The 14829-nt window shown below is 32.8% G+C and overlaps 2 protein-coding genes and 1 long non-coding RNA gene across 8 annotated transcripts; 2 read left to right on the forward strand and 1 right to left on the reverse strand.

Annotated features, from left to right (window-relative positions):
* The first annotated feature begins 1121 nt into the window (after window positions 1–1121).
* On the forward strand, window positions 1122–4587 carry LOC112009827 (UPF0603 protein At1g54780, chloroplastic). Its single transcript, XM_024042167.2, has 3 exons — window positions 1122–1704; window positions 2133–2325; window positions 4138–4587. Exons 1-3 carry the CDS (start codon window positions 1261–1263, stop codon window positions 4383–4385), a joined length of 885 nt encoding a protein of 294 aa, XP_023897935.2. The 5' UTR covers window positions 1122–1260; the 3' UTR covers window positions 4386–4587.
* A 556-nt stretch (window positions 4588–5143) lies between these two features.
* On the reverse strand, window positions 5144–9399 carry LOC112009834 (GDSL esterase/lipase At1g54790). Its single transcript, XM_065766639.1, is given in 6 exon segments — window positions 5144–5500; window positions 7870–8140; window positions 8241–8407; window positions 8540–8743; window positions 8895–9079; window positions 9081–9399. Coding segments are annotated over 6 exon segments (1335 nt in total). The 5' UTR covers window positions 9338–9399; the 3' UTR covers window positions 5144–5249.
* Window positions 9400–10835: 1436 nt separating this feature from the next.
* LOC112009833 (uncharacterized) lies at window positions 10836–13138 on the forward strand. 6 transcript variants are annotated; one of them, XR_002882695.2, is made up of 3 exons: window positions 10836–11084; window positions 11694–11763; window positions 12003–13138. It is a non-coding gene; the product is annotated as an uncharacterized LOC112009833 (long non-coding RNA). The 6 variants fall into 6 exon arrangements; XR_002882697.2 differs by having other exon boundaries at window positions 12006–13138; XR_002882694.2 differs by having other exon boundaries at window positions 11694–11758.
* Window positions 13139–14829: the final 1691 nt, after the last annotated feature.

A 14829-nucleotide genomic window follows, 5' to 3' on the forward strand; every position in this document is an offset into this window, starting at 1 on the left:
AGAAGAAAGGGGAAAAAAAAAAAAAAAAAGAGAGGAAGAACACGGGGAGACCAAACCTAGGAGAAGAAAGAAAGAAAAAAAAGTTGTTTTGGTCAAAAGGTGCGGCTGAGTGGGTCCCTTATGTGTGTTTAATTTCAAAAATGTCATTGAGTTATAAGAATTGGAAACTGAAAACAGCCAAAATGTGTTAAACAGCCAAAATGTGTTTTCAGTTTCCATAACTTATAACTAAAAAATTAGAGAATTGAATGTTGGAAACAGAGTTATGAAAACAGANTAATTTGAATCCCACCAATACCAAAAAATCAATTGATGTATTGATGATGTAATTATTATCTCTCTCTCGATTGCACAATAAAAATGATGTTAACAATAAAACCATATTGAAATAATGTTATACAAAAGAATTGATTAAAAAATATCATAGGAATTCTCCTGCAGCTCAGTGTAAAGATTAGATTATCATTTATCACTTTCTTTTTTTCTAGGTTGGAAAAATTATACAAAGTCTCTTATAGGTTTTATCACAAATATAATTAAATGAAATTGGGTACAAATCCATAAAGAACTTGAAATTTTATATTTAAATGTTGGTGAAGGTTAATTCTAATATATCCATAAAATCAACTGCTTGATTCACTTCTCTATAAATAAAGCAAATAATTCTAGGTCTATTTTACTCATAAAATTATAAATATAATTAACTACTTAATTCTAGTTTTTTTTTTTCCCTATATAAAATAGGTAATAAAAATTGTCTAAAATAGTTTATTAATAATTGTCCTAACATCTTTTAACATGACTCATGTACAATTAGATACCACCTCAAATTATTTGTTGTTTGATGTCCATGGATCTCATAAATCAATTGATTGACAGTTCCTGATATTCCAAAAACATCTAGGTTCAAATTCCTCTGTGCCATTGTAAAACTAACAGTAGATCAAAAATAAAATTTTAAAAAAATTTGTTGTCTGCCACCTGAACCAATACCAGGAAAATAGATGTAACTCACATGGACCAAAATGACCTTTTATTTTGGCTTCCGTGGCTAATAGACGTTATCCTCTTTCAAATTCACCCAGCCAATCCAACACAAATAAATCCAAACCACCCAAAATTCCAAACCAGAAAAAAGAAAACAGAAAAAGAAAGATATAGCAAAGCCACTATCTGTCTCTCTCTCTCTCTCTCTCTCTCTCTCTCTCTCTCTCCTTTCCCTTCATGCTTCAACATTTGTGAACCTCCTTGCTTTCTCCCATGGAAACCATTCTCTCCCCTCGCTCTCTATCCCCTCTCTTCAACCCCAAACCTTCATCTCCAAAGACCCTTGTGTCCTCTCTCCAACCCAAATCAAACTCTCTTTCTCTCACCAAACCTATTACTTCTAGCCTCAAAAAACACCAACTCCAATCACTAAAGCCATCTTTACCAATACCCACAAGCTGGTTTTCTTATGCCCAACAAGGACTAGCAGCTCTAGCTCTCACTCTAGCACTCAACTTTAGCCCACTTTTGTCTAGTGGCAATGCACTAGCTTCTGAGTTTGATGTAATTAATGAGGGGCCACCTAAAGAAACATATGTAGTTGATGATGCAGGTGTGCTTAGTCGAGTGACAAGGTCGGACTTGAAAAGGTTGTTGACTGATTTAGAGTCAAGGAAGAACTTCCACATTAACTTCGTCACTGTTAGAAAGCTTACTGTAAGTTCTTTCCATAACTAAAAAGTCTTTGATTCTATATATTTGCTTGTTGAGTGTAGCGTGAATTTGACTCTTTCTGAAACACCATTTTGATGATATAAACAAATGGATTGATTAGTTATCTAAATTATATTAATTCACCGACTTTTGTTTGGTTTTCAAGAAAATCTTAAACCTTAGATTCAAGCCTGTGTTCCTTTCTTGATAATTGATAACTTAACTGTGCAATATAATCCTATTAGGCTCATTCAAGTGCTTGGAGATCTAAGGTTTAGAGCCTTATTTCTTTTTTACATATTAATAAACAATGATAATGGTTAATAATTTGTATTAAGTTTTAAAAATTTACGGCAAAGTTATGATTTTCAAGACCACAAGTGTACTGAGATATTTATTTTGGATTTAAAAGGTGTAAAATTTGGTTGCAGAGCAAAGCTGATGCTTTTGAGTATGCTGACCAAGTTTTGGAGCGTTGGTATCCCTCAGTTGAAGAGGGGAATGATAAGGGCATAGTGGTGCTTGTTACCAGTCAAAAGGAAGGGGCAATAACAGGTGGACCTGCATTTGTCCAAGCTGTTGGAGAAAATATTCTTGATGCCACTGTATCAGAAAACCTTCCTGGTAACCTTGAATTTAGTTCTCAATCTCATTCTTTAAATTGGCATATGATAATTCCACTTTTATCTGCGACTTCTTCTGTGTGAGGACAATGGTTCTAATTATGTGCAATCTAAACAACGTACAATTTTGGTTGAAAAAAAATGCTTTGCATAAGCCATGGGGAAAAAAATAGAATTCAGATAGTACAGAAATACTTTATAGGCAAAGAAAATTAAAGGGTTTTACTAATGGAACTATAAATTACAAAATAGTAATCTGCATACAACCTGGAGAACCCACATTATAGTGGTCCACCCGATGTGGCTAGGATTTACCAGAATAATTGGCATATAACTTAACCGGGTCAAAGATTGCATCATATCAGAGTTTCATAGCGCAGTCTGAGATGCTCTTTCATCACTTAAATGTTGTTAGAAAATGCTCTTAACACTTGGGACAAACGTTATCACTGGAAATTTCTCCCTGCTATGCCAAACAATAATGAAAGCATGGACAACCCCTTTTACCTACAAGGGTACTTGGCCTGCTGCAACTTCTGATTTTGGAGTTTTTTTTGGCTATGTTAAGCTTATTTTTACTACTTTGAGGAAGATGGTCTCGTCTTAAAATTTCATCAAAGTGGCACTATATGAAACCATCCAATGATCCAAAATCTTCTCTTGTGCTTGATGGAGTTTCTCTACTAACTTTCTATTGTCCAAAAGAGTAGTAATGAGCTTATAATGCAGGGGCCAGATTCAATTTTCTAAGGCCTCTTCAAAACATGCTAGAATTGGGTGCTTTCTAGATGGAGGCCTCTTCAATTTTCTAAGACATCTTCAAGCCATCCAATTCGAGCTAATTTTACTAAATTTGAGTTTGTGAAAACTTCATAGAAATGATGGTGGTTGGCCCTCACATTTGATGTGTCCTATCATGAAACTAGGAAGATACGTACACATTCTATTTTCTGCTTATGCTTAAAGCGAGATCCTTCTGTTTTTGTTTAAGAGCAGGAAAACATCCACTAGGACCTTGAGGATTATTAGCAGGAATCCCTCAATATGGAGATCCAGATTAGATATAAGATTTCGATAGAGTATACCAACTGCTTGCCACAACAAGCCAAAGAAAATTACACCAGCCTTGAGGAAATTGAAAAATAAAGAGCAGAATCCAGATCTATAAATTTCCATTTTATGTTTAGCAAAGCTTAACCATGGAATTGAGTTTTTTCTCTGTTCTTTGTCACACCTAACAAGAGTACTTTTGACCCAAGACTTGGCCAAGTAAACTCCCCACGTTTTAGGAGATGATGCTACAAAATTTCATTTTTGGTCTGCAATTGTTATAAAGGCTACTCTGTTACAGACATAAACACTGCTTACTGAAACACAAACACCATATCTAAATAATCGTTTCTCTAAAAATTCTAACACCAGTTTTCCCACATTGTAATGTTATGTTTAGAGACGTTCTAGCCTCCTATTCTAATTCATACATTGGGTAGACATTAAGAAATTGACATAATAGTCACAGCCAGATTTAAATTAAAAGAATACAGTATGATTTTGATTTTCAATTTTATTTTGTTCAGATAAAGTTACAATTAGTTTTTATTGTGGATGAATATCTGTCCAAAAGTTCCATGTACTTGCTACTGGTGTCCACTGCTTCAGATGATATAGTGGAGATATAGGGTGCAATCAAAGAATCCATAGAAGTAAACTTTTGGGATCTTCCTTCAATGATGTGCAGCAGCATATTTTTCCTACTGTTTTTTCAAAAGATATTGCAGTTATGGTGATCAAAATATTGGATTTGTAATTGCAGTATTAGCTACAGAAGAAAAGTACAATGAAGCTGTCTATAGCAGTGCCAAAAGGCTAGTAGCTGCCATTGATGGGCTTCCAGATCCCGGTGGACCTACGTTTAAAGACAATAAACGTGAATCCAATTTCAAAACCAAGGAAGAGACCGAAGAGAAGCGGGGACAGTTCTCTCTTGTAGTTGGAGGTTTGTTAGTGATTGCCTTTGTTGTTCCTATGGCACAATACTATGCTTATGTCTCTAGGAAGTAATGCCATTTGCAATACTAAATTCTTCTATTAAATTACTTCATTTAAGATTCGTAACAACGTATAACATGCTGTTGTACAAATGATCATGTTAAAAGTTTTCATGAGAAACTCAATCAGAAAGTAAGAACAGATTTTTGTTTGTAATTGTTAAATTGTAACATATGTGTTCAACAACTTCAGTAATCTACATTCACTTTCTCGATATGGAATGCTTAGACATTGATGCCAATAAATGTGTGAATTTCAAGTTGGACGGCCTTCATACAATTCAAATATGGAATGACCCATCTGTAATGCCATGAGAAGAAACACAATATGAACCACCCGACCCATTATGGCTACATCTCCAAAATCAGGCAGAACCTTTGCTATTTTTAAACATATATATTTCTACTATATTTATCAAGATAGCCAGGCAAGTAAAGAAATCGAAGTTAATGTCTGACCAAGCGTACGCACGAGAGGGTGCACTCAATCTCCAATATGGTGTTGAAGATCCCATAAAGCAAACATGAGGAAGTATCCTTTGAGTCAGGAAGACTGAAAAAGAAAGCAATGGCATGCATGTGAAAGGTTCCTTTGTTTGCATTGTTTTGCCCGAAATGGATTTTGACTGACCCCAATGCTTGAGGTTGAAATAAGTTCAGTTTTAAAAACTACAGTCAACATTGAAATATAAAAACCATGCATTGAATTATAAGCTATAAATTTTAGGTGAGAGTTATGCATCGCTATGTCATTTGATGAAGTGTACTCGGTGTTTACAAAAAATACCACTTCTGAGAAGTGGATTATTACTTACAGAAGTTAATGGATCAGGGAAGAAAAGAATAAGGTGAGTATAATAAAAAGAATATTAGATGTTTAGAACATGAGATTCTGAAAGAATGGCGGATCAGAGTATCTTCCAGTGAGTATTTCTGATGAGACATGCATATTTGCAGCCTGAGTGTAATGAATTCCATCCCAACTGATATACTTTGAGCTATCGGAGCACCCTTTGACCGTGACCGAGGTCCCGTTCAAGATCTTAGTTTGCCCACAGGAAATGCGACTGTCATAGTTCAATGGTGGACCTCCATACCCACAGCAGGCCCTAATAGGGTGTTCAAATCCTGCAAATCAATATCACCAAAATTTCAAGAATGTATCATGATTATAACATAAAGAAATTCTCTTGAGGCTTAATACCAAGCCACCTCAATAATTTCATTACATTTAGAATTATTTTCTATGAACCACACGGATACAAGTATGAGTACATCACGGCGAAATGCCAATTTTTGAAAATTTAGAACACAAGTATCGCAGAAATTCTAATATTCATAATTATTGAATATATTTTTGTTTTAAATTTTAAATATTGTTAAGCATTTATATTTTTTTCTTATAATGTTAAGCATATATCAATTTAAGAGCAATAAAGAATACTAAAGTAAATTCATGACTAATATATGATGTTTATAAAGAACAAATTTAGCTACAAAATTAGTTGTAGCCTAAGGTTACAACCTTACTTAATAAAATAAATATTACTACATATTTTGAAAATCTATATGTTGAATTGCATGTTTTTTATACTCTTAATACATGTGTTAAATTTTGTGTCAATCGGATATTATTTATTATATGATCTATAAACTTATATTTTATGCATAATTTTAAACTACAAAAACTTGCAATTTAAACAATTTATTAATGACATAACTATTGATTTTTAATTTTCTAGAAATTTTGTGAGCATGGAGGGTATAAGAAGAAAATGTAATCTAATGGTGGATTTGTCAAAATTCACCTCCACTAAAAAGATATTAAGTACGTTTGTAACCTAAGGTTACAACCAATTTTGTAACTAAACTTTGTTCGTTTAGAAATTAGAATACAAACCAAAAATAAGATCTAAAAGAATAAATAAAAGATAACTAGATAAGTTTTCAAGATTAAAACTAAAAAAATGTAAAAGATAAGTGTTCCTCCCATGTCCCACAATTTTTTCAAAAAAAAAAAAGGACACAGCTAGATCAGAGGTGAAAAAGTATTCTAAGTGTGTCTCATATCTAACATGAGTACAACGCTCTAAATAAAATGTCAGTACTTTCTATATTATTGTAAACGATTCTTAATGGAATACAGGGGCAGTCTAGGTACAACCATAATGTTCTTCTAAAAAAAAAGGTATAGCTATAATAATTCATCTTATTATTTTATAAGAAATGAAGATTGGAAAGTGGTGTATTGCCCATGAAACAAAACATGACTGTTGAATAATAATATTATGGGTCCTTGGAAGGGAAGTGGATTTATTTCATTTTGTTATCATTTTCCATGGAACTTTATCTATATAATAATAATAATATATAAAATTTGCTAAGCTTCTAATTGCACCACTTAATTTGTCATGTCATTATTAGTCACATAATCATTCTTTTTCTTATTTATTTTTTACTTCTAAATTTTTTATTTTTTAACAATATTAAATATATAAATAGATTGACTTTACATATTCATCTTGAGTGGTTTTAACTTTACATATAACTTTGCATTTTACATATTCATCTACTTTTTTTATTTTTTTTGAGAAAGCATCTAATTTAATTTAGATGTTTATAACTTAACTATAAAATCACTGAAGAATAAAAAATAAAAACATTGTCTATACATATAGTACATGAAACTTAATCTCCTCTATATTCTATAATTAGTAGTAGATGAAAATTTTAATATAAAAATAAATTGAATATATATCTAATTATTTATTTATAAAGAACACAATTTTTCATTAATTAAAAAAGAAAGTAATATGACATTGTGTATTTTAGTTATAAAAAAAAAAAAAAAAAATTCCTGCTCTTGCTAGGTTTGGTCAAGGGTTATAAAAAAGAAAAAAAAAAAGCATTTCTTAATTAATAATTTAATATATCTAAAATGAAATTTTCTTATAAAAAATACTTTAATTACAGATAACTAATTTTAATATATAATTTTACAAATATTTTAAAAAATAAACTATCATATTTAATTACAAAATAATTACATTCTCAAGCAGGGTTGCCAGTTTGGATAAAAACATGAGGTTTCAATTTAATCCAACGTACAAAAGGGTAAAAGGTAATATTCGAAAAGTTTAGGGGGGTAAACTGATAAGTGATAACCACCCTAACTAAACAGGTAGGTATTTTATCATATGTACCATTATTATAAATTAACTGAATTATTTGTATTTTAACAATGCCAATTGAATTAAAGATTATGATTTACAGAAATTAAGAGAATGTATTGTCCTTCTATTTCTAAACTTAAAATAAGTATAAGAATACTAATAACCCGTTCGGATGAAGGGGAGAAAGAGGGGAAATGGAGGGGAGTCGAGTAGACTTGATTGAAAATAGCCTAATTTAGGTCAAATGTAATCTACTCTACTCTACTTTCTCTCTCTCCTCTCATACTAAATGGACCGTAAAGTACTCCGAATAGAAATACTAACCATATTGGGAGTAATTTGCGATGAGGTTGTATTTAATAGTGAAGATGTCCACGTATGCGAAATTTGAATCTGAATATTTGCCTTCTAATTTTTTAGAAAGAGCAAGAAGCTGCTTATTGAAGGCTTTAGCACCTTGATTATGTTGACTGACACATCCAAACTCATCAAGCTTTGATTTGTCAGTTCCAAATATGGCAATATTTTGAGGCAAACATCCGAGAGGACCCGTGTTGTGTATCCAAAAATTTCTAGCACCTTGCTCGTATAGTTTCTGAAAAAAAAAATCCAATTCATCCAGTATAGGGTGAGAATTCAATGCTCCACTGATTTACAGTTTATGTTTAGCAAGTGATAATTGTCAATAAGCTTACCTGTATTCCTGTCTCAAACTCAGCCAAAATTTCTGGAATTGAAGCAATTATTTGGTCCAATGATTTGGAAAAAAATGCACTGGCAATATCATTCTGGCCTATATCAAACGTGTAAAGCCCCTTCTCAAAATAATCTTTTTTTGGGAGGTGCTTGCCAAGTTTCTTACCTGCACAAGGTTTGAAAGAAAAATGCTCATTAATCTGAAAATATTCATTATGTTTCTTTCCTAGAAACAATATGTTTTGCCACTGCAAGTTTCAAAATTGGAAGCCTAGACATTGATGAACCATGCAAATACCTTTCGGTAGCATTTCCAATTCAAGAACCCGAGCTTTAAGTCTTTGAAACTGAGCCACCTGAATGCCTAATGAGAATGGGCTGGCAGATCCTGTTATTGGACGTATAGCTGATGCTGCAGCTGCAAAGTTGCACCCTTTTCGGAAATTTGGTGTGCCAATGGAATCCAAATAGGCATTTAGAAATGGCAGGTCCATTGATCTTACTGCAATATTATAACCAAAAAAATTAAGAAAAAAAGCTAAGGAATGTAAAAATCACTCAGTGATCAAGGAGACAATAAGCTTGAGAACAGAGGAAAACAGAGTTGGGAGAACTATCTTAGAAGAACACAGCTATCATGCAACAGAAATTACCGAGAAAATCAATGATGAGACGACCATCACAGTATCTCCCAGAAGGCTTTTTGAAGTAACTCTGTCCATTAGGAGGGAGAAGGGTCTCAATCCCGGTGGCAACAAGCTCTCCAGTGTCAGAATTTGAGTCACCAAAATTGAAAATAGCAGGGAAGTTGGAGTCAAGAACTATCTTAGAAGAACACAGCTATCATGCAACAGAAATTACCGAGAAAATCAATGATGAGACGACCATCACAGTATCTCCCAGAAGGCTTTTTGAAGTAACTCTGTCCATTAGGAGGGAGAAGGGTCTCAATCCCGGTGGCAACAAGCTCTCCAGTGTCAGAATTTGAGTCACCAAAATTGAAAATAGCAGGGAAGTTGGAGTCAACAGATTTGGCAAGAGGTAAGAAAATGGAGACTAAGGTGAGAATATGGAGAATGCAGGTCTTGCTAGACATGGCTTGATGCAAACTGCCTTAAGGCTAGGATAGGTTTTAGAAAGAGATAGGTTGATAGCCCTAGGGGGTGTTGAAGGGAATGAAAGAATATCAATTCTTCGAGAATACTTTCATTGAAATAAAGCTCTCAAGACTTGTTCCAAAAGCTACTGTACTTACAATAGTGAGGCTATTTATAGACGCATAGGCTTAATTTAGTCTCTGAGAGCTCTAATTAATCAGCCAATAAGCATAGGCTTAATTTAGTCTCTAAGAGCTCTAATTAAATCAGTCAATAAGTTGTAAGTCATTTACAACATCTCTAACTAAATATTGGCTCATATCTTATTCAATGCAGCTTGCTATAAAAAGACTAATTGTAACAATTACAACGGATAAACTAAAAAAGCTACTACATGTTGATACTATATTTTATATGCCTCTTTTTGCGTGCCCAAATCCTAATTTGTATACAAAAGTTACCATTTTGATGCTAGGATTAAGGGAATACTAAAAATATTGGAATTTATCTTGATTGGGTGCCAAATTGCCCAATTTTGCATGTTTGAGGCCAAAATAACCAAAATGCCATTGTTGAACAGTCTTTGAGCAAACCGAAAGTATTAAAAAAAAAAAAATCACCTAAAGGCTAAATTTCATTATTTTATGTCAAAATTAATATTTTCAAACATTTTTCAAAAGTTTGACCTCAAATTTGACAAAAAAATCTAACCATCTAATCAGGGTGAATTTGAGCACATGTTGTGAATAATTAAATTCCCTTTAATTTGATAATTCACAAGCCAATATCTGATTTAAAACAAGCAAAATATTGTGAAAACGATGAAAAAGTGCTCCACAATTAGTCTTTTTTTTAATAACTAGTCATAAAGCTTGAGTATAGTTTAATCTCATTGAATTACAATCAAATGATAATGGATTGACCCGAATGGGGAGTCCTGGAAAGGTTTTGTGATAAATTTCAATCTGGCAAGCTTGAACTGCTATAATTCCTTTGAATTAAAAAGAATTTATCAAAATGTCAAAAAATGATTTTTCAAGTAAATTATGTTTAACCCTATTTTCCAAGAATCAAATTTGCTCAATTTGAACATTGGTACCAAAAAGCAAGGATCTTTAAAAAAAAGAAAAAAAGAAAAAAAGAAAAAAAAAAAGACAATAGGTTTCCCAAATCCCAACATTCAATACATGGTCCGTTATACCGTTTGATACAGTAAGTTAATGTGAAGCATTTGGTTAGCTTGTTATAAACATATAATACTAACATGTTATTAATTAGTTGTTGCACTAGATGACTAATTAAATTAAGCTACTCAAGTAAATTAAGACTTAATAGTGATTAATTAAAGAATTAATAATATGAAATATAGCATGCTTTTTGGCCAAGTGGTCATTTTAGGGACCACCAATCAATTATGCATGAGCAACACGTGTCTTCCATAAAACTCTAAACACCAACATTCAGCAAAAAAGAAATAGAAAAAAGAGAACTCTAAACGCCAACACTTGGCCGTCCATGCAATCACACTTCCATCTGATCATTCTAGCTAATTCTCATTAATATAATTTCTCTACAGACTCAAAGGAAGAAACATCAAAAGACAAAACTCTATCAAGCTCTCTGCCTCTCATACTCTCGGGTCCAACAATTAGGAAGGGAGAATCCTTTCATTTCTTCACAAGTTTTCAATTACCATTTCATGCTAGTGATTCTAGCTCTACTTCCCCTCAAGAACCAAAAGCTAGGGTGAGTGCAAATTGATGTTAATACTGCTGTGATTTTTGTTGTATTTCATTTTGTTATAGATGATGAAATTACTGTATAAAAGTGTTTTCTAACATGTTTAATGGAAGAATAAAAATCCCCATATTAAGGGATTCTCCCTCCCTAATTTCATCATGGGAGAATAACAATCCATTTATATAAGTGTTTTCACAGTTTTATTAAATCATGGCTTTAGTCTTTGGCTCTGAAACTGTTAGGGAAAGTACTAGACATATAGAGGAGTACCTCTGTATGTTGGCGTGAAAATTTGATGTAATTTGATAGCTCATTTAAATTTTATAAGTGAAGTATATGCTACTGGAATGACACACCTAACTCTGGCGGTTTATTCCCAAAGATATGATGAATGGATTGAACTGAAAATTTGTATGATTGATGTTTGATATGTAATTATATGTCTGCTTATTTGGTTGCCTTTGGGGATAATTGTAGAGACTCCTAGGAGCCTAGTTAGGATAAAGAATAAGGAGGAATGGAAATGTATGAGAGTTGATGATCAAGTTGTGAAAAGAATAACCTTTATGAGTTAGAATGCATACTAAGTAATGGAATTGCTATACTTTGAACTAGGGACAGGTCATGACTAGTAGAGGACTCCACTGCAAGCTTTGAGACTTCAAGATATCTACCTTAAGGTAAGGTATGGTGATGTGAGCCTTTTGTGGTTCATGTTTTCAATTTTAAAGAACTTCTCTTGCATCAAATACTTGAAAAGAAATGAGATTAGACAAAGTTAATTTATCAAATGTTTATTTTATGTTATGAAGAAACTGTAGATATGCAGTGATATTTATGAAATATATTTGGAAAGCAAATAAAATTGAAAGAAAGATGTTTTGGTTTGGATTATGCCATAATGGACATTCTGAAAATTTTCAGCAGAGGTAACAGTACTGGCTTTTCCATGGAAATGATTTGTGAGACTACAATAATGATCCTATCCTTGTTGGTCAAAGCCCAACTTGGCTAGAAGTCGGTTGATCCCTACAACTGAAGTTTATGATTATGTCCCGGGTAATGATCCTAGCACAAAGGGGGTGCTAGATGCGTAGCCCAAGGGCTAGAGGGCTCACACTACAGAACAAAAAGGATGGCTAATCTATGATTTCAAAAAGGATATAGGTATACTATGTTATGTAAAGCGCTAGCTTTAATCCCTTGATTTTCACCAGCATGTTTAAGTTATGAGCTATGAGCTAATGATGTACAGTATGAGATGTATGATGTTTAAGTAAAGTTAAAGATGTTATGAAAAGGAAACTTAAGGGTATGCTTCTTCAAGAAAATGTTTTCTTTATATGTAATATATCTCTAAAGTTATGTTCTTCAAGGTAATTTTTTCCAAAGGTGAATTATGATTTATGTTTTATGTTTCGCAGGAATAAGACTTTTCAACTATGAATGGTTTATGATGAAAAAGAAAATGATGCAAGAGCCTTATGACTGATTATGAATTGTTTATGAATTCATGAAATTATTTTATGCATCTCATGCATACTGCTAAATTCTCATGTCATGCATTTCCTACTGAGCATGTGGAACCTTAAAATTTACAGTGAGCAGGTACTTCCCTTTTTGCTGCCTGAGGTCTCAACAGTGGAAGAGTTTTGATAGAGATATTTTGAGTTTTGGGATGCTTTGAGTACAAATTAGTAGTGGCATATATTTAGTTGAGAGAGGGCAACATTAAAGATGGTTATGTGAATATTTCTGTTGTCTTTGTATTTTGGTGGTTACCTAAACATCATGGGGTTGTATTTATACTCTAATGGTTTACTAGATGCTCTGATGCTATCACTTCTTGATGTTTAGCTAAGCTGTCCAAATGGATAAAGTGTCCAACAATATGTAAAGAAAAGTAAAAAGGAAGAAAAGAAAAAAAAAATTCTATACACATCAAAGGTCTTTTGTTAATATCAGGCATAGGCTTAGTATTAGCATGCAGTCCCAATTGCTAATAGCATGCCGTCCCAATTGCTAAATCCTAGTTCGGATTTAGGTCATGACAATGTTCACATACTTGTTTTCTTTTGCCACATGCCATGCCAACTTTGAATATATTTCGATGATTGTGATGCTTGATTGGTTTGCACACTTGATAATGGAATACACATTGTGACATGATATTATTGTTTATGTTCATTGAAACCTCAAATTTTTGTTTGAAAGTACCTATCTTTTGCATGAAAGTTTCACTCTTTGGTAATTAAATTGCACCTTTGCATGAAAGCTCACATATTTATATTGAAGTTTGCACTTTTAGCATCAAAGATTGCATATTCACATTGAAGGTTGCATCTTGATGTTAAATCTTACATTTTTATATGAAAGTTTACATCTTTGCATTAAAAACTTTAATTTTTGCGTGAAAGCTCTCATCTTAGCATTCAAGATTGCACCTTGGCATGAGAGTTTAATCATTTTTTTTTTCATAAAGATGCATCTTTACCTTAAAGTTTCTATTTTTACATTAAAGTTGACACCTTTACATCAAAGCTTCCATTTTTGCCATCAAGTGTTAATTTTTACATTTAAGGTTTCTACTTTTGCATGCTTAAATGTTCATTTTGCATGACTACCCTTGATTTATGCCCATTGATGCTTAGGTCGTTCATGATATTTTTGGACATACACATGGATTTACATATTAACCCATAGTTAATATTGTAGATCCATGGTCTCATAGCAATTGGCTTGGAAAAGAGCATCATTTTTCTATAAATAATTTTCAAAAATAAAAAATGATAGTTTTCACAAAGCTTATGTAAAAATGGGTTTCCACCAATAAATTTTTTTAAAGGTTTTCAAATACACAACTCACGAGATTTTCATCAACCCTTCCTAGAGAATTTTTCCCAGATAAAACTCATGAGGTTTTCATCAAATCCCATCTAAGAAACTTTTCTAAGACAAAGTTCATGAGATTTTCATTAAAAAAAAAAAAAAAAAAAAAATTCTCTGTGGACTTTTTTACTAAAAACTCATAAGATTTCACAAAAACCACTTTATGAACTTTTTTTTTTTAAAAAAAAATATAAAAAACTCGTGAGATTATTCTAAATTGGATATTTTCAAATTTGATATGTGACCCATGGCTTAAATCCATCGAGCCTATTGGCCCCCAAAAAAGCCGAACAAAACCCTTCCCCAACGACAAACTTAATTTAAAATTGATTAGCTAAGAGCACTTGCAGCAGTGGTGCTAAAAAACTATTTTTAACACCACTACACATAAAAAAGAGGCTTGTAATAGTGGAGCTAAAGGTAAAATCTTTACCTTCATTGCTATAGTGCACAGTTATGTATGGCTATGCACAGTAGCTGAGAGATAAAAAATATATATATATATTTTATTAAATTTCTCTCTTTTTTCATTAAAAAAATATTCCTCCTTTCTTTTTCTCTCTCTTTGGCTTCTCTTCTTTCTTCCTTTTTCCTTCTCATTTTTTTTCTCTCCGTCATCTACTCTTTACTTCGCCGATCTGTTCTGGATCTTCAGCTTCATCGCCGATCTGTTCTAGATTTATCTTCATTGCCAATCTTCATCTTCATCGCCCACGTTGCCATCCCACGCCATCGACCCATCTCGCCCAGTCCTCCATCTCACCGCTCACCCAAAGCCGACAAGCCTAGTCCTCCATCTTTGGGTTTCGTGATAGCAGTTTGGCTGGGTTTCATGGTGGCTGAGTTTTGTGGGTCAGTGGTG

This window comes from Quercus suber, unplaced genomic scaffold, assembly GCF_002906115.3.
Source record: "Quercus suber isolate HL8 unplaced genomic scaffold, Cork oak 2.0 scaffold_727, whole genome shotgun sequence".
NCBI lineage: Eukaryota > Viridiplantae > Streptophyta > Magnoliopsida > Fagales > Fagaceae > Quercus > Quercus suber.

What these genes read in the sequence shown, in the direction of transcription:
- LOC112009827 (XM_024042167.2), top strand. Translation starts at nt 1,261, where the DNA reads ATGGAAACCATTCTCTCCCCTCGCTCTCTATCCCCTCTCTTCAACCCC. An exon ending in TCACTGTTAGAAAGCTTACT is followed by an intron (nt 1,705 to 2,132) that starts GTAAGTTCTTTC and finishes ATTTGGTTGCAG; the next exon opens with AGCAAAGCTGATGCTTTTGA. An exon ending in TGTATCAGAAAACCTTCCTG is followed by an intron (nt 2,326 to 4,137) that starts GTAACCTTGAAT and finishes TTGTAATTGCAG; the next exon opens with TATTAGCTACAGAAGAAAAG.